Here is a 22,971-nt window from a genome sequence, read left to right on the forward strand (position 1 = left end):
TTATAAATTTCAATTATAGTGAACACCAGGACAACATTTATGTATTTAATGACTCAACATTTGGTATGAAGTGAAACAAATTGATGATATTCCTCTACATTTCCAGGAATATCTAAAGCTAAAAATAAAACCTGCAAAATAATAAATGAACAGTAAAGAATGAACAAAAGATTAGTTTAGGTAATCAAAATAAATATATTGGTTCCAAGTTAGTTCTGGACATAAGACATTCAGTTTTAATAACAAATGTTCTACCATCCTTCAACCAACAAGCAAAACAATCCAGATGATAAATGATTGTCTAATAGTCAAGTTGACCGATTATTGGTTTAATATCACTACAGACATAATTTGTTAGTTTATCTTCTATATTTTGTCATCTTTTCACACAAAAATTGTCCCGAGGTCCACTACATTGGACATACTGAACATTTTTAAATCAAAAATATTTTATAATTTTCAAAATGTTTGAATAGTAAGCTGTTTATTTAACTCTAAACAGGTAGGAAATCGCAAAAAGTAAGAAGTTGGAAGACACTTTTCCCTCGGTTCTCAGGAGGATATAGGAAAAATATAAGCACACAATTGTCACAGCCAGACTGAAATCAACAAAGATGTTTTGAAGACAGAATAAAAAGTAGCCCACTGTTTGTTGGCAACTCCTTGAATTTTATCCAGGTTGTTATGGAATTTAAGAAAACACATTTAATTTGATCAAATTAGAAGCACAGTACTCAGTCGTGCTCTGGCTTGGCTCAACTTCAACAATTGGTGTAGATTTGCTGATAAAGCTGACTCACTGTAGTTCTGGTTTGGTCATTTTACTAATCTCAGCTGTGAATGTGTTTTGCAGAAACCTTTGGAGCACTACACATTTTTACAGAGCTCATAAGGAAAGTGTTGTAATGTTAATATTTAATAATCACGTTCCCACCACTGCCGATTTAATATTGTGATCTACTGTTTGGACTCAAATAAAAAGAATGCTAAACTTGTACACTTGCAGGATAAAAGGGAGACAGTCACAATGGACAAATGAAAATATTAGCACTGTATTCAGTTCTCTGGCAAATACATGCATGTACAGACATTACAAAAGGCCCAGTGAACTTAAACAGCCTCCTGAGCTTCAGTTGATACCGTTCTGAAACAGATTTGATTTCCGCTTCAAGTTCCATGTTAAGGAGAGGGTACTTGATACGCGTTCCTTTCATATTGCACTTCACAGAATCAGTAACTCTGCCCAGTCAAGGATTTTGCAGTGGATGGTTTGATCTCGAAGTCGGCATCAGACGTGTACGGTCATGTTTTCAGCTTCCTCCTTCCTGATCCGGGTTCACTTGGCAGTGGAACAGCCGTCAGCTGATCAGTACAACATCGTCAATTTCTGGAATTCTGAAACACGAGCCAAAAAGAAGTGTGAGACACCCAATGTTTTGTCAACATATAAAAAGCAAATGCTTCCTACTTTAGGCCATTAATACGGGTTCTTAAGCAAATATCGTAACAGTTTGTAAGATTCACATCAATGTCATTGACCTACAGGACTGTCTCAGAAAATTAGAATATTGTGATAAAGTTCTTTATTTTCTGTAATGCAATTAAAAAAACAAAAATGTCATGCATTCTGGATTCATTACAAATCAACTGAAATATTGCAAGCCTTTTATTCTTTTAATATTGCTGATTATGGCTTACAGCTTAAGAAAACTCTAAAATCCTATCTCATAAAATTTGAATATTTCCTCAGACCAAGTAAAAAACAAGATTTATAACAGCAAAACAAAATCAAACATTTGAAAATGTGTTTCCAGGTGTTTCGAGTTAATTAGACGATTCAAGTGATTTGTTTAATACCCTACTCGTATACTTTTTCATGATATTCTAATATTTAGAAATAGGATATTTGAGTTTTCTTAAGCTGTAATCCATAATCAGCAATATTAAAAGAATAAAAGGCTTGCAATATTTCAGTTGATTTGTAATGAATCCAGAATGCATGACATTTTTGTTTTTTTAATTGCATTACAGAAAATAAAGAACTTTATCACAATATTCTAATTTTCTGAGACAGTCCTGTATATGGTAAAACTCCAAGTCCCATTTCTTTGAGATCTCGCATCCAATGTGCTTTAAAAGGTCCCCGGAAGTTAGATTTAGAGACCCACAGCTGCTTGTTCAGACCAGTGATATTTTTCTAAACATTTACTACGTGTTGAAACCGTTGTTGAGATAATCTCCTCCACAGATCACTATAGTGGAGTCCTATGATTCACACTCGTAAAAGTACAAAAATAAAATAAATAAAAATGGCTTCTACATGCACACAGGTTCAGCCATTACACACAGAGACAACTAAGAGATGCAGGAGGAGGTTTGACTTTCTGGTGCTCGTGCCCATTCCGAAAATAAATCTCCAAAAACAAGCACACTGAAAATGGCAGCAAGATGTGTTCCCGTTTCATCTAATCTGTAAAATATCCAACATGTGATTTCCTTTTTCATGATCTGCACATTTTACTGCCGAGTTTGCACACCAAGTCTCATTCCAAAAAACTGCTGCAGTCACTGATGATGTGAATGAATTTCACAGAGAGCAAGGAAGAGGTGTCCAATCCACAGAAATTAAAGAGTAGAGCACAAATTGCCAGTCAAAGCAACAATCTTCTTCATTGTTTTAAGATAGATTGGTTTAAAAGAACCTAAAATCCTGCTGCCCTTCTTTAGGACTTGATCAGCATAGTTAACAAATTTACATATACAAACTTGGCCTCCTTTATTCCCAGCTAATTTCTTGAACCCACTCAGGTGGCAACACTGTCCGTGTTCCATCATCCTTCCCTCCTGTGTGTCCTCTGGCAGAGTCTCCACATCGCTCATCTAGAGCCTGAGCTTCATCATCTGTTCCTTGCCTTAAGGTGGGCAGCTTCTGGCCTCACCAATGAGGCCATGAGTGACACAGAGTCTGTGCAGTGTGGGTTGCAAGATCAAAAGGCGAGCAGATAAGAAAAATACACCAAAGACCAGCATGGCAGCAGAAGCTTGGAGTCGTAATCCAGGCTTTAAATTGTACAGTGGTAACTCTGAATACAAGGACGTGTCTTAGAAAGTGTCTGTGCAGAATTAATGCAACACCAAGAACTACAAAGTGCAAATAACGTCATGTCAAGGAGCGAGACACCCAACTTCCTCCGCACAATCGATCCGGTGACGGCACTAGCCTCCGGATCAGCGTGGAGGCTCCGGTTTTGTAACATAATGGGTTCAAAGAGACACTGGGCTCCCATAGTGCCCACAACTGCAATGAGAAGCTTCTCAGGGTTGGTGTAACCACAGGTCAAAACGGAGACCTGTGGTTACACCAACCCTGACGTTTTGCATGACTCGTCGTCACGACATTCAAAAGTCTGATAAAAAATAACATTTAACAACAGGGTGCTTAATTTAACACTCCTGTCACAGCGTAGGAAAGCACATTGCCATCGCCGGATTGGTGACAACGTTGTTTGGTTTATTTTCTGGAACCAGTGTAACATTAAAGCATGGTGGAATTAAAGAGCGAGCTATCCAACTCGCGGCCTGCGGCCTAAAGCCTCATCTGGGTCTAAAGCTTTGTTTATACTTGCACAAGACACCGTGGCGCTGACCTCCGTTGACAGGCCTATCCACCTCACTCCAGAGACGTACAAGCGACAGCTGCGTCCACTCTCTTCCTGGCGAGCTGAGACACTCTCGAGCCACAATGTCAAACTGGTTATATAGGTTCCAAATTAGTTTTAAATCCAAACGAAGGCCGACTCCTCGCAGTAGAAGATAACCGTATAGGAAAAGGCTAATTGCATGCAGATGAAATTTCATCCACTAAAGACATTACCATGTCAGCCGAGACCGCTGATCTAATTTTTGCGAGCAGAGAGAGAAAGAAAGAGGCTCATAAAAATGAAATTTGGTCAGTTCACAGGCTGCAAATGAGTGCATTTACAGAGTGTGTGTAACTCGACAAGAGTTCTCCTAATGACAAGCCAGCCCACTCTGGCAGTTGTATGCTCAACTCCACGGAGAAGATGCATATTAATCTGTCAATCTAGCATTACGTTTGCACCATTACACATTGTACAATGGCTGTGTAACCGGATTGTCCTTCAACACTCAGACAATCGGAGCAGACTTGGCGACAGAAAGTGGAGCATGCAGGAAAGATCATGTTGTCAGAGTGTTAATTAATGTCTTCCTTGAGGAAAATGTATACCATTTATCACAGTATGAAAGTAATCATAGTAAAAAAAAAATGTTTTATAATTGCAGTAGTTTGTGACTTGCGACTGCTACAGAAACCAAACCTGGTGTCGGTTTAAAAGTTCCCAGATCCAAAACAGAGAATCGAGTGATCTTTTAAAATGTGGAATTTTTTTAAAGAAATTCTCTAAAGAATGCAGAACCACAAGTAAGACACCAGCGTAGTACAGCTTTTAACCATTCCGCTAGGTAAAAACAGGAAGCAACGACTTTTCGACGAGCACTTATTCTACACCGCAGCTTTAAAATGGACATGGTGAACTAAAACGTGACACAGCAACTCAATATTCAGACATATTAGCCCCGTTTACGAAAGGAGTACCCGAAGAGATGAAGAAAGAGCGGACACGGCGTGACAAAATAAAACCATACACGCGCACACCCATATACCAGAGAGGTGTTGAACTACATCACCACAACACATCATGCTCACATCAAATAACTCTTCCAAAATAACCAGCGCGTTTTAGCAAAACCAGCTTGGCCAGCTGACTGTTGACCGTGGCCGGTTTGTCTGGGAAGCAACACGGCAAGAAGGGAGGGATGACTGTGGGGGTGAAAGGGAGTGGGAGGGGGGTGCAATGCCTCAGTTTCTCTGTAATCAGCCCATCATTGGGTGTGTCTGCATAGCTCCAACCACTAATTTCATTGCTCTCAGACCATGTCAGACAGAGCCAAACCACAGCGTGGCAGAAACTCCAGTCTGCTGATGATAGAGATTGGCTTATAGAAAAGGAATGAGCATAAAACGGGGCCGTTTAGACAAATACGGTGTCTTGCTGTAGCAACAAGGTGCTAGCAAACTGCAACAAATAAATTGTACGTGTAATGTTTTAAATGTGCGTGTGATTTACTTAAAATTACTCCAAGGAACTTTGAACTGGTTGTGAAACAGTCTCAATACTGATGCCTCCATACGACCTACACAAGCAAATGAGTCCATCGGTCAGAAGATTTTCGGTTTTGCGCCTCTACATTGTGGACGACTCGGACAAAACAATCATTAGTAGCCCTAAATCTTTTCCAGCAAAATCTAATAATGAAAAGCATGGTTACATTTAAAAAGTTCCTGTGGCAGCACAAAAAAAGAACCAAAGTGAACCATTATAATAAAAGAATTCCAACCCTCGCGGTTCGATTGGCATTATTGAAAAATAAACTATGACATTGCTCAGGTTTCTGTGATGTCATGTTTGTACAGAAGCTGCTTCCAGGTGTGAATGCATGTGCAGAAGGGTGTAAGAATAAAGATTAAATATCATTAAAGCCCGGTAACAAGACTGTAACCACCGTCATACCGTTGGCAGCAGCACAACACAGAGTATCTGATGTGGATATCGCTCTGACTGCTCTCCTCTGCAACAGGAAAATCTTTGTGCTCTTTGAGGAACTTTTGCAGGTCCGTCAGCGGGAAGCCATCTCTTTGGAACCTCTGTTGGTGAAAACACAGAAATGCAAATAATAAAACACTACACCTATCAAACTGCACTGATTTTAGCACTTTTTTAACCTATGCATTTGTCACATGGGAAGGCTCAGACATTTGTCTAATAACCAGATTGTTGTGAGCAGAGTACTGTGAAATATTTCTCATGGATTTCCTGTTACTGAACTTCCTTTCACATCATAGTAAGTTTTAAAAATGTAATCGATAAAAGTCCACAGTTTTCCCCTCACTCGATATAAACCAAAAGCAGAAGTACCTTGATGGTCTCATAGGAGTCGGTGATGAGGGCGATGAAGAGCGACAGCACCATGTAGACGAACAGGGAGATAAAGGAGTAGAGGTAGGCCCGGCTGAAGAGCCACACCAAAGTGTTTTTGTCCTTCAGCTGGGCGAAGGTGGTGAACATGTCGTCGCCGTTCAAGAGGGAGAACAGGCACTCCGCTACACGACTCAGGCCCTCAAACTAGGGAGATGGAGGAAGGGACGTTGGTTTGGAGAAAGGTTGTACACGCCATTAAACAGAGAACAAAGATAAATCTGAGGAATATTAGGACGAGCATGTTTTGGCCGTAGTTTTAACACCTCCATTTAAAAAGCACAACACAAATCTTGATCATTACAGAGATACAACGATGGCGAATGAGGTGCAAAAGACCAACAGAAGCGTGGCGCTAGATAGAGGTTGACCGGCAAAGATGGAAAGACGAGCAAAGAGACAGCTGGCTGAAAAGGGAGAGCCAAGTTGCATGCAGAATGTGATGGTATCTAAAATACAACATCCTGATCCCACTGCGACCGTATGGATTCCAGCACTTAGAGACGTGTGGGATGTTCAGTACAAGAGCACGCTCTGTTTATTCCTTCAGTAAAAACCAAGAAGATCCTGGACGGGCTGACAGCACACGACGGGGCACTCCCCGGGCACCGCAACGTAAATATTGTGATCAAGTCTCATTTGACAGCAACGGTGGACAAACAAGGAACTGGAACCCGTTTACCTCAACTGTATCCGTATCGCAGCTCTGCAAGTCAATTCCACTGAAAGTGCAATTAATGTGACTATCATTTTAAAATAACTTTTATTATGGGTTGTTCATCAAAGCACGAGTGCATTTACAATACAGTCGGTGCTATTTACAAATCAAATGCATTATAGGATTTAGTCAAAAGCATGTGGCCCTTCAGTAAACAGACCTGACAAACAAAATTAAAATCAGTCAACAACTTATTTATAGTTGTAACGCCTTCAGTTTTAAGATGATCAACAAATTTCCATCTGGTAAGTAAGACATTACTCAGCACGGGCGCAGCTGATCTCACATCTGTCTCTACTACAGTATGAGCACTGACTTGTTTAGACGCCCACTGCTGCTCGGACTTCCGTAAATAATTTATCTTAACGGCCGAGGACAGCTAAACACACATATTTTCCCTGATGGCACTTTCTGTCTCAGGCTATCCCAATTAAGTCGATAGTCGGAGTTGAATCTATAAGTCTCCTCTTTCCAAATGCCCCCAGTTTAAATGTCTGTTGACTAGCGCATACAAAAACAATACTATCCATTTACCTTCTTTAAAAGTGCATAAAACATTCTCCACTTCAGTTAAAACACCAGAATGTTTTGGAGATTTAAACTGGGAATGGTGAGATTCACATCCTCCCCCTTTTCAATCACCTTTACACTGTCCAATAAAAAAGGGAAATAAATCCCCTTTAAAATGTGTGTGTTTTCCCCCAATTAGAGACACGGCTGTGAGTATTGTGTCTGTGAGGACAGTGTCAAGGTTAACGTTTGGTCAAGGACAGAACGCTGGTCTGACTGAAGCTGAATGTCTTCATTGACATGACATATACTGACATCTAGTGGTTGTATTTTCAGTCTGTTCAAAAACATTTAAAAAAAGACCAACGATGTGAAGTTGTTTGTGCACAAAAGCGGTTTTAGCAGATTCCTAAATCTGCTACAAAAATGCAAAAGCTAATTAACCATGGGAGCAAGTCTGATAAGTTGCTCAGATGAATCATAGCAAACTAGAATGGGCACTCGGTAGAGCGCATACCTTCGCATATCACAAGACTGGGCATTGAATTATGAACATTTTGGCATTAGTTGCATGCCAATTGGACAAAAATGTATCGTGCTATGGTAAAAAAAGAGTTTGACCTTTCCATGACCTTGACCTTTGACCCGATTGATCCCAAAATCTAATCAAATGGTCCCCGGATAATAACCAATCATCCCACCAAATTTCATGCGATTCAAGAACATTTTGACCTGTTCTTGACCTTTGACCCGATCGATCCCAAAATCTAGTCAACTGGTCCCCGGATAATAAACAATCATCCCACCAAATTTCATGCGATTCGGTTCAATACTTTTTGAGTTCTGCGAAAGATTTTGACCTGTTCATGACCTTTGACCCGATCGATCCCAAAATCGAATCAACTGGTCCCCGGATAATAAACAATCATCCCACCAAATTTCATGCGATTCGGTTCAATACTTTTTGAGATTTGCGAATAACACGCATACAAATAAATAAATACACGGCGATCAAAACATAACCTTCCGGCATTTTCAATGCGAAGGTAATGATCAACTGTATAATTTCTTTGAAGAGTACCACAAAGTAATTTACATTAAAAGATTACACACACAAAATATATTTCCCAGTATGAATCTGCACATTTAATAAAATAAATATTTATAAGTCGGTGCAATTACCAGATTTCTTCACTTGGGTCAGACTGCATAGATTGTATTCAATCACAAAATGCTGTTTCAGCAAATTTAATGATGTTTGGGAACCGTTTTCTCTTGACCTCAGCAGTTCTGCAGGAAGGGACCAAGCCACTGAAAAGAGCCTTGATAGTTCCCCTAATTTTCCTTAAATTCTGACAGCAATAGCAAGATTATAACAGCAGCAACTGCCACACCATAAACTCACTTCTCTAATATCTGGAGCTCAGGCTTCTCCTCCGCTTTCCTAAAACCAGTTAAGAGGGTTACCTTCTCATGGTATGGCCCCAGTACAATCCATCCACAGAAGGTGTAGCCGAGGTAGATCATACCGGCACAGCAGCAAAAACGCAGGACCTTGGGGAAGGCTGCTTTCATAGTTAAAATCAATACCTAGACACAAACAGGAAGTATTGAAACAAAGTATCGTGAATCCACGACCAAATCATGAAAGAATGTGCAAGGACATTTGATTAGGGGTGAAAATAAAAAAGCCAAACGTTCATAGACTCACATTGTATTTCTGGAAGTATCCCAGGTACCTGATCACGCCTACCCACACCAATAAAGTAGATGTTCCAAGAAAGATACTGCACACATCATAATTGGTCAGACTCTACAGGAAGGGAGAGAACAAACAAACGATTTTATGTTAAAAATCACAAGCCAAACTCAAATTTAGTTTATATCTTGTCGTGAATATGGTCCCCCCCCCCCCCTCTCTGATTAAGATAAATCAGGAATAGTTGTTTTAAGTCAAATTAAAAGCTGCATGATTCTAAAAAAGAGTTCATCGTAACAGGCACAATGTTTGTGGTAAACAGTGACATGAACTGTGTAGATTATTTTATGTGGAACTGCAACAGAGGAATTCCCTATCAATTGTTAACCAACATTACATTATGTGTCATTTGGCTTTCATGTTCTAGGGTTATAAACACAAAAACAGCAAATGACACTTTGGAACGGGTTTGTCTCATAAACCTAGTAACTAAATCTAAACTTTCCTCCACTGCAGATACATTTAGTCAAATTAATTTCCTCTTTTGCCAGATTTCAGGTAAGAAACTGGAGTAAACATCTTGTTCCCTGCATCTGCTATATCGTACCAACCCAATAAGATGTATTATTGTACATTTTTTCTCACAAGGAGTCGTCCAGTTGTTGGATTTATTGTTTCTTCGATTCCCCATTTAAATTGACAAATTAAGGACTCTGATATTTTGCATAATTTAAGAAAGTAAAAGACTGAAGAGACTCCAAATATGTCAACTGGTTAAAGTAGGAAAAGAAAAGGTTGAATGAGTGACATTAACGACGTGCATTTCCAAATCACAGCCACAAGCCATCAACAACACCACAGCTTCGCTTTGTTCTGGACCAAAAGTTCTGTTGGGCTTGGGGTAAACACTCAACATGGTGGCTATAAAAAGGGTCAGTCAGGGTAAAAATAAGAAAGTCTTTACAGCAACTACATTGAATCTTTTCATTCTAAAAGTTCAGCATACAGGTAGACCTAAACAGTAACCCTCTCCCCAAGAAAGAAGAACATAATTAAGTTTACCTTTGCTTGTATTTCCATCTTCAGTATAGAGCCAATTATGGCCAAGAGATCGCTGACAATGACCAGCACATACCAGCCATTCAGAAACTCATTCTGGTCATCATCACACACTTTACGACTGTAGTTCTCATGGAAGAATCTGGAGAATCTCTGAAAATGCACAAATGCTAATTCAGTCTGACAGCAAAAGATTTACAACATAGTATCATATCAACTGAGTGATATATAGATCAGAAATATGTAATTCCCAGTATGATTTTATGCAGTGCAAGAGCAGACCGAGCAGCTGACCTGAAGTAGCCTGACCGCAAGTACGATGGAGCGGCTGCACAGCACAGCCGATGTGAGGCAAACAGCAATGACAAAGCCGTCAAACACCAGCAGATAGTGCGTGTTCTTCTGAGCTGAAACATAAACAAAGTGTTTCTTTTAAGCAACTCCTCGCACTGATAAACCAGTTCGCAGCAACACACCTCACTGACGGCAAACAGAAAAAGGGATTCATATTGTTTTGGGGCCGCGGATACGGCGATACAATTTAAATTATAACTTTTTAGAACTGTGTCTTTAAACTCCATTTTACACAAAGGATTATGACTCAAAATCGGTTCAGCGAGTGCCCACAAACTGTCAGGTCTTGAGATATTTTGACACTCTGGGATTAGCTGCATAGTGAGACAGTCACCTTCTCTGGTCCTGCCCTCTAAAGAATGTTAACATAGGTTGTATGTTTTAAACAAACATATCTTTCCTTCTCGTTTAATTATTTAGCATTTATTTATTATGTTAGACAACTACACCTTACCTGTCCCAGATATCTTCCAGTCTTGACACGGACAGCTCTGAGAGTCTATGTCCAGGAATATGTTCACCTTCCCACTGTGACACTGGTTGTCAAACGTTATCTAGAGGACAAGGCCGAGGGAAGAAAAGATTAGTAAAATTATGGAGGACTGACACTGTCTTTTCAGTCCAATGTAATGCGTTTCAACAATAACCATTTGGATGACTTTTGTTCCCCCTCCCCCGACATCTGTCTTTTAAAGTTAAACATGTTGAGAATTATTTCCATGAAGTTGTCCCTACTGCACCTCTCAATGATGGAAAGTATCAAATTGTTAAATTGGCTTCCAGCTGCTCATGTACACTTTTTTTTATAAGGACATAAGATATGGCTGAACCGCACCATAATGTAGAACGAGTAGCAGTCAGGTAACTCCCGTGAACGCACAGTCTGGAGGTTGATGCCGCTGAGCTGGAAGGTTATTTTAATGTCAACAAGCCTGAAAGCAAGACGGAGGATTGTAATGTATGGTAGAGAACAGTAGACGATGCTCGTTGGCTGCAGTCCCATACAGTTCATCGACAGCAGCATGTTTACCGGTAAAAGTCCAAATCAAAAAAGGATGAGTTCTGGGTTTTCCATTGGTTTGCGGTCTTTGGATCATGTGACATACAAACTGAGAAAGAGGAGATGAACAGGGTCAGAAGATGAGCACCAGGTCTGAGAGCTTATATCACCGCAAAGTATGTTGTCTCTCATAACATAAATGATTTAGCAATTCAGGTTCTGCCACAACAAGGATTGTAAAACTCTCAACACAGCATTAATTCATTATTGAATGCATTTTGTATCTAGAATTAAATTTTTTGGGCTCTTTTAAATATGGAATCAGAAGCGTAAATTACTTAAAGACACAAAGGTAAACAATACAATCAAATAACAGATATCAGGCCAATACCGACAATTAATGCATCAGGTATCAATGATTTAGTCCATGTAATTCTATGTTCATATACTTTCTAAAGGATATCATGGATTTTGAATACCCGTTTACATTTTGACCAAGTTGCTTTTCCACTATTTATAATTTAAATAAATGATCAATCATATTAATTTGTTACATAATATTTTACAAAGTTAAGATGTTAAATTAAGACAAGCATGATGTTGCCATGCACATAAAAGAGCTTATTAATTATACACTGGTATCTGATCGGTAGCGGCCGAGTCCCTATGTCCAGGTATCTCTCTTCTGTCATCAGGATTTTTATTTATTAAATCAGATTGGAGCATCCCTAACTGAGATCTAAAATGACAGTTAAACTCTGAAGCGAGGGGAAACATGTACAACATAACACCAATAAAGTGTGTAAATATCTCACCTGTCTCCAGCTGGGCGTCTATATCATACGCCTCGTTTGAGGGCTCCACGCTGCTCCTCTTGTAATATTCTTTACAGATGATAAGCGGCAGCACATCGCCGTGTTCATCCTCTCCGTAACTGAGGGGACCCACAGAGAGCCGGCCCAACTGGCTGTACTATAAATGTCAAAAGCCTCAGGTAAATTAAACTGCAACCATGGCGATGGACCATCATGTCGGATAAAAGCTGCAAACTGTCCAACGCACACAAAGCCTCGTCAAATATTACGTAAAACGTAGCAGTTCACAGGATTAATTGTTGAATACAATCACATTGATTTCTAGTGTGTGTGTGTGTGTGTTTGTGCGAGTGTGTGTGTGCATGCCTGATCCAGGACATAGAACAGACTGTCATAGACATGTTGTTGGGTGTAGACAGCAACACTGTAGTCATCCTCGTCCACGCCGGTGTAGTCCTTCAGGAGAAGGTTTTTGAGGGTCATCATGTTCTCCTCCTTGTAGGACACCACCAGCTGGTTGCTGAGGCCGAACAGGATGAGCTGCAGAGGAAAGAGCATTTCAGTAAGATCCTAGGGAATTTTTTTTTTTATTGTACTCTAGTAATGCAGGATATCATGATGGACTGCATTATTTGGTCCTCCTGATTTGGCCATTTTCAATTTGCAACACTTCACATAGAACAATCCACTTTGCAGCTAGTGACTTTTAAAAAAGGAGCCGTTTTACTTCAACAACTTCCTTTTGTCCACTGCTGAAATATTTTGTCGTACAAGATAACAAATAACTTCCTTCTTTTTTAGCTTTAAAGCAGTAAGGTTCAGATGAATGGGAAAATATGTGAATGATGTTCACATATTTTAGTAGCTTCCATTTTAAAAGAAACAGACAATCAGATTATGTAGGATCCTGTTTGTTTAAATCTGCACACAATAATATAATTTTACAGCATACAGATTGTAAAAAGTGCAGTTACAGGAAGCATTTTCTGAGTGGATCTTCTTCCCTAATCTTCATTCATCCTACTCTACATACCTGTGTTGTGATCATGACGATTTTCAGAATCTGCACCACCAGTTTCCAGGGTATGTGTCGCCGGGCCCGGTACTTCTCACACGGGCTCATGAAGTAGTACTTCAGGTCATCTCTCAGGTTCTCCTCTTTGAAAACCTCTGAAGTCAGCATGGAGCTGAAAAGAGAAGTTACAACTAAATGTGATATCTTCCCAGAGCTGGGAGACAAAACAAATGTAAATAGTATGGAGGAGGCCAGGATGCAGCACTAGAGTTAGAAAAAAGAGAAGTGAAAGTGCAGTCATTTCATTATAATTTACTTGAGCAATAGTCATTTACAGGCAGGACTTTTGTACCAAGTACACTGCCTGCATTCATGGTGCAGTTCAGGGTGGAGTTCAGGGAGTGCACTTTCAATGTTACCGACAGTTTGTCAGCAACATCCTACTCCCGTTACAGTTGATACAAATTAAGGAGTAAAGGAATTTGTCCCACATTTTAGTTATGTTCAGCTGAATGTGTCGTTTTAAAAACATGTCTGGTCCAGTAAGGAATAACTAAATGACTGGTGGGACAAAAATATCTAAATTATGTCAACAAGTTTGTTCATTTCTGCAACTAAATCCGCTGTTTCAGTTTAGCCTTTATTTCAGAAACATAATTTTTAAACTCTCTAACCCGTCACATGTTCCGAAACCATTCTTGAAGAGCAGTCACTGAAAGATAATAACTTACTTATTTAAATTGCTGCGGTCCAGATAGCGAACCAGTAGCTCCATGACTGCGTTCCCACGTGGACCGACGCTTTGAAGGGTAACAGGTCGTAGTGGCTGTCAAAAGACTGAAGTCTCCTCCGCTCAATTATCTGTGGCACCTTCCAGTCAGCCAATCAGGAAATGAGTTTCAGCCGACGCAACGGTCTCCAATCTACGGCCCGGGGAGCCTCCGGCGGTCAGCAAGGACGTCGAAATGCGACGACGACAAACACAAAGCAATATTAAGATGCTTTATCGCCTCTGTTCCCAATTATTGCTGAGATACATAAGAATTACTCTACTGCACACACGTATGGATTCAAAAATGTTGATGATGCATCATTACATTTTTGTAGGTAATTTTTTTTCTTCTTTCGGACTCAACTATACACATACATACACATATTATATATACATATATAATATATATTTGAATATATACACATGTATTAATACACAGAAATATACACACAAATGTGTCTATGTACACATGTATTTATTCATATATATATATATATATATATATATATATATATATATATATAAAGTTTTAAGTCGGCAAGACCTTAAAGATTGACTGGTGCAGCTTTACATTTTCAACAACATTTTCAACAACTTTCTGGTAATAATATCCTAACCTACAAAAAATGTTGAATTGATTTTAGACTTTATATCAGTACCTCATTTTGTTATTTACATTATGTTATGACTTGCATCAGCAGTTTGACTTCGATTAAAGGAAGCAATGTTTAGCTAAACTGACATTAGCATTGCTATTTGAAGCCCTCCATATATATAATGAACACAAAAATAACAGACATGTTTTTGCTTTTTATTTTACAAAATACAAATTTTTATTCAAACATTATTATTTTTTTATAATAATAACAAATAATAGTTCCCTTTTCCATAATACCCGTTTTAGTCTGGCTGCTCTGCGGTTGATTAAACTCTTTTCTCTTTCCAACTGAGGAAAAACAGTTGAATCATCATAAAATATGATATACAGGACTGTCTCAGAAAATTAGAATATTGTGATGAAGTTCTTTATTTTCTGTAATGCAATTCAAAAAACAAAAATGTCATGCATTCTGGATTCATTACAAATCAACTGAAATATTGCAAGCCTTTTATTCTTTTAATATTGCTGATTATGGCTTACAGCTTAAGAAAACTCAAATATCCTATCTCTAAATATTAGAATATCATGAAAAAGTATACTAGTAGGGCATTAAACAAATCACTTGAATTGTCTAATTAACTCGAAACACCTGCAAGGGTTTCCTGAGCCTTGACAAACACTCAGCTGTTATAAATCTTTTTTTTTACTTGGTCTGAGGAAATATTAAAATTTTATGAGATAGGATTTTAGAGTTTTCTTAAGCTGTAAGCCATAATCAGCAATATTAAAAGAATAAAAGGCTTGCAATATTTCAGTTGATTTGTAATGAATCCAGAATGCATGACATTTTTGTTTTTTTAATTGCATTACAGAAAATAAAGAACTTTATCACAATATTCTAATTTTCTGAGACAGTCCTGTATATATATAAAGATAACAGATTGACCAAACATGCACATTTCAACAATGTCTGGAAGACATCTCATTGGCATCACGGCCTCCACAGTTCAGCAAGAAGCACCAAATCCTGATTATATTTATTTTGTTGAAGCTTTCTACTCCGCTGTCTCCTGAACAGGAACTCCGACAGTTTCAACAGGTGGCAGTGAGACAAATGAGGTGCTGTCTTCAGATGAGTGCAGATCCTGCAGTGAGGGGGGATGACATATACAATATTATTACATCTTCAGATAAAACTGCAATGTAGTGATAAATAAAACATTTATACACCAAATAATAATATTTACTTTTGGAGATAGTTCAACCATTAAAACATGAGCCACTGTATGTCAGAGTAAATGAAGTAATGTGTACTAATTTAGGAATTAAGCATACCAGTGACTTGAAAACTAAAGAGTCTAAACTGGCATATATTTGCATTCAATCTCAGAGAAAATAATATATTTAATTTTCTGCCATAACCCTTCAGATGGCAACACACAAAATGAGCTAAATTGACTCATTTGCAATGGAATTCACCCTCTTTACTACTCATAAAATTATAAGATAGCTCGAGAAATCACATTTATATTGACTGTGCCCATGAGAGGAAAAAGCCAAATATTTCTAGTTAGAGAAGAATGATGCGGTAGCTAAACCAATTTTAATCAAACGTTAATTTTATGAGATTTTGTCACATCAAGTTCAAACCCCAGCAAGCCGTGGTACCCCAGTTTCAATCCACTGCCTTTATAATTAGTGTTATTAAAAGTTGAGAAGTATGGTATGGCAGCAAATAAATACGTGTATAAAAGCTAAAAAATCTATCCATGGGTTACAGGCGTTCACGTTCACAAGCACAAGACAAGCTCATCCGTTTTCATCAAAACACAAAAATAAAAAACACAAAGCTGCCCACTGCCAATGAAAATGCCTCATAAAAATATGATGTAGTTATTAAATATTTATTTACCTATTTATGTTGCATATGCGAAGCTGAAGCAATAAAACAGTGTAGTTTAAAGGTTAAATATAATAAAGATAAATTTGATTTAGTTTTCAGGTGCTTTAAAAATAACTCACCTGAACATGAGCTGGTGAAGGCTGCCTACCTGCAGGCTGAGGTACTGCACGGTCTCTGCCAGGTATATTTTTAGAACATTTTTCATTCACTTTTAACGGTTTAATCTTTGAAGGTGATGTATCTGATTCAGTGGGTTTCCTTTTTGTTTTGGTTGCGTTAGCAGCAACGATGCTCGCACTTTCCCCTTCTAGCTCCTCTTGTGTCTCATGCAGGTTTTCTGAATCCGACTCAGCGGAGAGATTCTGCTCCGCCTCACGCAGCTCAGCATCCATCTCATCCTCGTGGTACGGCGGCTCGGCGGTGCTGAGTGACTCCACATCCATCGTTTCTCTGCTTCTGTTGGGCTGCCTCTGGCGAACCTGGTTCCTGTGTAATCGGCCTTCAACGGCTCGTTGCACTGGGGCCCGTTGCGGTGCGTCCCCTCCTGCTAAGTAGTCACCGCTCACGATCTGCTGGACGTGAGGCTGCGGTTGCTCGATCTGTGGAGGCGGTGGATGCCCTCGAGGGCGACGAAAAGGTGCAGCGATGCCATGCTGGAAGGCTGCCTGCACACCTCCATACATGCATACCTGTTGACAAGTTAAATGAATATGACAGTGTCGGACACATTATCTGATCACAGTGGCGGGCCGTGCATTTTCTACCTAGGCCTTCAATGCCGTCTTACTACAGCTGAACAACCTAATGTAAGATTAGTTCACCATGTATTTATGTATGTACATGTGTATATATCAGATAACCTATCTATCTCCCCCAGTATAACTCTTACTCTGGGGAATAATTTAATACATATTTGTGGGAAAATATATATATTTTTAAATTATATTCTGATGATGTTTAGGCCAGCAGAGAAGGCCTTGCTGGCCCTGACGGCCCACCACTGTCTGATCTCATTTATCTGCAAGTGTTAATGTCATTTCCCGGGGGTCTTTACCACAACGGCGAGCACGATTGTGAGGAGAACTGGGATCTGCAGCGTAATCGGTAGATCTTTGAGGAGTGCAACAAGAAACTCGCTGATCCCCTGTCCAAAGTGCTTAAGCGGCTCTGTGATGAAGGTTGTGAAGGTAACTGCGAGCGCCTAAACGGAGAGGGATGTTTGAAATGTAACTTTGTGTGTGCCATTCCCACATTCATTCAGATATTCAAAACGTATTACAATTTTAAAATAGTGTATGTTTAGGATGATGAGGAATGGAAAAACATGTATATGACAAAGGGAAATGCTTCATTCTACTTCCTCAATAAAATACAAAAAATGGAACAGCATTATCATGTCATGATGATGTCATTATTACGCAGCATAATGTATAGCCTGTGAAAAATCATACAGGCCATCGTGTGACCTACCTTGCTTGGAGGAACTAGCAATATGGGGTTGACCAAAAGGAGTTTATAGTATTTCTCACAAGGGTCCCCTTGAAGAGTCCAGGTGCTTCTGAACCACTCTACAACCAAACATCCAAAGACAAGAGCGGGATAAGAAAGCAGTGGAAACTAGTGTATTTGTATTGAGTTAAGGTTTAGTAGTATCACTGTCCTTAGTAGAGTGCAACGTCTCAAAGAAAATCTTTCTAAACACTGAAAACAATAGGATGTTGCATATAAAAGGATGGAGGTATGGGGGGGTTAAAACTATTTAAACAACCCTATTTGTCCATGTTTGTGTGTCTGAGTGACACCATTTTTTTTTAAATTGGCCAACTTTTGAGCAAGAACACTGCAGATGGCAGCTGCTGAATGGGCTGCAATGTAATTGCTTGGTGCAATTCTGCACCGTCCATGTACGTCCACTCAGTGCTTGTTTTAGCCACAGGCTCAGATTGTTCATGAGACATTATAGAAACAACCGTACAGAGAAAGTTAAACATGTTCCTTACATTTTGCTTGATCCAGTCTGTTTGTTATTGTGTCTAAACAAGCTTCGCTTGAGGAGAAGTGTTGTTCTATAAACTGGTGACTTGTTTGTGAAAACCTGTGTGGCTGATTGTTTAGCTGACTTTTGGATGAGAACATCATACTTTTTGCTGTGGCTAAATACTGGACCAATTTAAAAACATTGGTGTCCCCATTTAGAACAAAATGAAAAATAGGATGCAGGTTATAAAATACTGAAATTACATTTAGTTGGGGGACAGTGGTGTTGAACAATACATGGAGCAGCAGGAAGGAGCAAGACCACAACTCATTTGCATTGCTTCAGAATAGTCCATCAATAGCCCCAACAGGGGGCTTTCAAACATTATGAGTGAGACATTATCATCATAACATTTTTCACATTATTGCTGTGGGTAAAAAACAGGCATCTGCAAATGTGTCTATTCTTAATGTGTTAAACAGAAAGATTAAAGCAGCTATAATCCTCAATGTATCAAATGATAATGGGTTGAAGATACGTGATATATTATATTTACACTTGTAATTGGCTCACCTTTCAAGTTATCGCTCCAGTCAAATTTCTTCGCTCCAGAGCATTTTTCATAGACACTATCCATCTTTGCAATGTTGCTTTGGTGCTCAGCATAGGCAATCTGAGAAGAATGCAATGGTATTTTAAATGCTTCTGTGTAACAAGAAAAACAAAAGAATGAAAGAGCAAAAGAGCTTCACCTTGTACAGATATAGCCAGTTCCAGAAAAAACTGACAAAGAAGCAGACGCCGAGCAGTCTACGAAACTGCATGAACCAGGACACTGTTGACCACAGCGGAGTGCAGATGATGGCCACTATAACCAGAAAACCCATTCCCATCTGGAACACAAACAGACAAGAGTACAACTTGACTAGTGGCATGAGATGAAAAACAACTTGAAACACAAATGATCAGAGTTGCAACTATCAGTCGACTAGCAACACAAATAATCATAATTAACTGTTTTGATAATCGATTGAGAAGTAATTCATTAAAAAATTACAGAAATCAGTTGCAACAGGTTTGTGCCGGTCACTGGTAGGTTTCTTCCCAAGCACCAAAGGATAGGCATCCAAAGAACGATATTTGGTCATATCTTTTATTGTCATTGCAGACTGTGCCTCTGCTCCCCACTCTCCCGCTACTCAGTCCCTACTGCTCTTTTATGGGGACAGACGCACATACACACAGATTGGCCTCAGCAATTAGACCCCATTCCCTGAACCACACCCCTGCTCCGCCCACTCAGCAGCCGAGCCTAAACACACCCCGCTACCACACCGGTGTTTTCAGTCCCTTAAATATAAACATGACCGTTTTAAATGACAATAAAGCAAATATTTTTTAGAGATAAGACATTTATGAAATTAGACAGATAAAGACATCACAACGTTAAGAAACTGGGAAGGACATGATTCACTATTTTAGAGATTAAACAAGCAATGGATTAATCTGTAAATTAATCGATCAGGGTTTTTTTTAAATCCAAAATTGCCCAACAAATTCTACACCAACAGCACTTGTTTTTCAAACTAGAACTTCTTAGCCAGTTGTATTGTAAGTGTTATTATTGTTTTAAAGCTTTATTTCTTTTTTTGGAGTTCAATAGATTGTTTGACAGACAACATTGTAATGCTTTATTTTTTTGAATGAACTCTGCCTTTTATCCTGCTGCTGTGCTGTTATCAATAGACTTTCCCTGACGATGGTCTTTGTCTTCCACTTGCATCTGCATTAGAAAAGCGGATTAGGAAACTCATTGACACGCACACAGGCTGAAGACATTGTCTTTCTCCAAAAGATATCTAGCTCACGTTTCTCTAATCACAACCCAATTTTGAAAAACAGGTTTCTTGTTTACAATATGTTTAAGAAATAAGTTTTCTGGAGAAAGCCGACAGTATCGTACTTACTTAAGACCACATACATACACTGAGAGTGAAGCTACAACATGTTCTTGTATGTATTGCGCTATACATGTACAGGTCCATTGTACTGCGGTGACTAAAGGAAAATAACTTTGTTCTGCTTTGTTCTGTCATTTGAGGTTTCTAGTATTTTTAAATTCAGGTGGTGTTTAAAAGTGCATTAAGGAGGTACATTTTACCTTTAAAAAAACAGGTACTGAAGTACAAATGGAGAAACAGTTCAGACTACACTCACATTTTAAATATTTAATTATGAACGTTAAGTGTCGCTAAATGTTTTTAAAGACTTACAAACAAAGAGATTAATGAATAAGCTTACTTTTAATAGTGTGTCAAGCTCCAGGCCAAAGGTGTCTTCAAAGCGCCACTTCCAGGCCTCTTTGTCATGTGGTTTGAGATCGACCAGTATCTGACTGATGGCATTGTCGAGAGCCCCAGTTCTCCAACGGTCTTCCCCCTCCAGCAGTGCATCAATCTCTGTCATAGCTTGTGTGGAGAGTCTGATTTTAGCATCATAGAGGACCTCCGAGGCGTCACCGGGCTGGGGACAAGAAGGGACAGGTAGCAGTCAAATATAAGCCACATGATGATTGCAAGAAAGGTTCAGTAAAATGCATGTATGATTAGAAATGACATATTCAAAGGCAAATAACACAGCATAGTACATGTGAAATGACCTCTTACCAAACCAACTCTTTTTATCTCCTTCCGCAGTCTGATAAGGAAACGTTTGAAGACTGGATTGCATGTAGGCTGCTGTGAGATCAGCATGATTTTCTTCTTTAATTCTTCAACCTGAATGAAAGCAAATTACAATGTGTGTGGGGTCTGACAGATTGGTGGTAGGTTTTAACATTTGCCATATAGATACAGAGGGTCTTCCTCATTTCCTTCTCGATTCCTTTCCTCAGGGAGGAGAGAGGAGTCGAGGCTTCAGGCATTTAACAAATTAAACATCGTCACCTCGGACTGTAATTTTAAAGCAACGTCAATGTGATGTCTGCAGCAGTTTGAACTAGTAACCATCATGTCAGGATTAGCCTACTGCAGTTGAATTGGATTACGCTACATTCAGCATAAAGACATCAGTATCAGTCATTAATAAATGTTGTGAGAACTGAGCCTTACGAGGAGTGACACAAACGATGAACGGCAGAAGGTTTGATCGGCCTTTTGATCATCTTAAAAAAAAAACAATTATGGAAATAAAAGGAACATTTATATGCTGTGGTTTGAGATCATCACAGCTCTTATCAGAATCAGCTTTGTTGGTTATGTATGGGAGGAATTTGACTCAACGTACATACACAGAAAAAACGTGTCAATTCAGTGACTCCAACTAGCCAAAAAGACAGGTCCTTCATATAATTGGTTAACTTACTTTTTTTTAAATTAATAATGCTAACTTTTTATGTTGCAATAATGAAAACGACTAATTACCGCTTGAATTTGACAGTAACTATGATGTAAAAGGATTGTTCATTCAACTACTCTCGATTCCTATATTTAATTTCCCCAAAGGAACTTCGTGCACATGTCGATGCCATATAGAAATCACACACCTGTCTCTGTAGATCCACTACTTGTGAGCGACACGGCGTTGAGTCCACGTCGTTGGAGTCCCCAGCATACGGTCTTCTCTTGGTGGGGACATTGTCATAGATTTCTGGCTGCATATGTTAAATACACAAGTATTAATATCAACACAGCTTCCGAGCAGACAGGCCAACGTTAGCCAATTTAATTCGTCTTAATTTAACGTCACCCAACCTCTGCTGACTTCCTCATCGTTTTGGTGCTTGCGTCGTAGTTGAGCATATCGTACGGGTCTATCCAGTCATTGTCCATCTCTTTTCCCGTGCAAGCCAGAGACAGGCTGCCCACCAGGATCACCAGAAGCATCCTGGCAAGGAGAGGAGGGTGCTTCTGCAACTAGATAGCTGCCCGGTGTGGAAGCTAGCTACAACAACACGACCACCGCCTCAAGAGAAGCGGAAGCTAGGTACAACAACAACACCACCACCGCCTCAAGAGAAGCGGAAGCTAGCTACAAGAACACCACCACCGCCTCAAGAGAAGCGGAAGCTAGCTACAAGAACACCACCACCGCCTCAAGAGAAGCGGAAGCTAGCTACAACAACAACAACCCCTCAGAAAAAGTAAAAGCTAGCTACAACAGCAGCAACAACAACACCACCTCAGGAGAAATGGAAGTTAGCTACAACAACAAACCCTCAGAGAAAGTAAAAGCTAGCTACAACATCAACAACAACAACAACAACACCACCTTAGGAGAAGTGAAAGTTAGCTACAACACCGGAGGGAAACGCGGGTTTGCTTTCTTTAAATCAAGCAAAGTTGAGTAAATAGTTAACTAGGTTAGATATACATGCTAATGGTAGAGGCAACATCAGAAACACCCACTCGAGCATGATTTTGAAGACACTTTGACGCTTTACAATCAAAACAGAACCGCTTTGGTAAAAGTGGTGCCACGATGTACGTC

At 39.4% G+C, this 22,971-nt stretch overlaps 2 protein-coding genes across 2 annotated transcripts; both read right to left on the reverse strand.

Annotated features, from left to right (window-relative positions):
- Positions 1-31: 31 nt before the first annotated feature.
- mcoln2 (mucolipin TRP cation channel 2) lies at positions 32-14,126 on the reverse strand. Its single transcript, XM_056414612.1, has 14 exons — positions 13,961-14,126; positions 13,248-13,401; positions 12,581-12,754; positions 12,215-12,371; positions 11,430-11,508; positions 11,235-11,331; positions 10,854-10,953; positions 10,340-10,452; positions 10,049-10,198; positions 8,999-9,100; positions 8,755-8,877; positions 6,000-6,206; positions 5,595-5,728; positions 32-1,395 (listed from the first exon to the last, which is right to left on the reverse strand). Exons 1-14 carry the CDS (start codon positions 14,002-14,004, stop codon positions 1,359-1,361), a joined length of 1,671 nt encoding a protein of 556 aa, XP_056270587.1. The 5' UTR covers positions 14,005-14,126; the 3' UTR covers positions 32-1,358.
- A 672-nt stretch (positions 14,127-14,798) lies between these two features.
- clcc1 (chloride channel CLIC-like 1) lies at positions 14,799-22,942 on the reverse strand. The gene is made up of 10 exons (XM_056414611.1): positions 22,236-22,942; positions 22,028-22,135; positions 21,150-21,260; positions 20,785-21,006; positions 19,236-19,376; positions 19,057-19,156; positions 17,976-18,073; positions 17,560-17,706; positions 16,625-17,194; positions 14,799-15,747 (listed from the first exon to the last, which is right to left on the reverse strand). Exons 1-10 carry the CDS (start codon positions 22,365-22,367, stop codon positions 15,658-15,660), a joined length of 1,719 nt encoding a protein of 572 aa, XP_056270586.1. The 5' UTR covers positions 22,368-22,942; the 3' UTR covers positions 14,799-15,657.
- Positions 22,943-22,971: the final 29 nt, after the last annotated feature.

This window comes from Pseudoliparis swirei, chromosome 5, assembly GCF_029220125.1.
Source record: "Pseudoliparis swirei isolate HS2019 ecotype Mariana Trench chromosome 5, NWPU_hadal_v1, whole genome shotgun sequence".
Taxonomy (NCBI): Eukaryota; Metazoa; Chordata; class Actinopteri; order Perciformes; family Liparidae; genus Pseudoliparis; species Pseudoliparis swirei.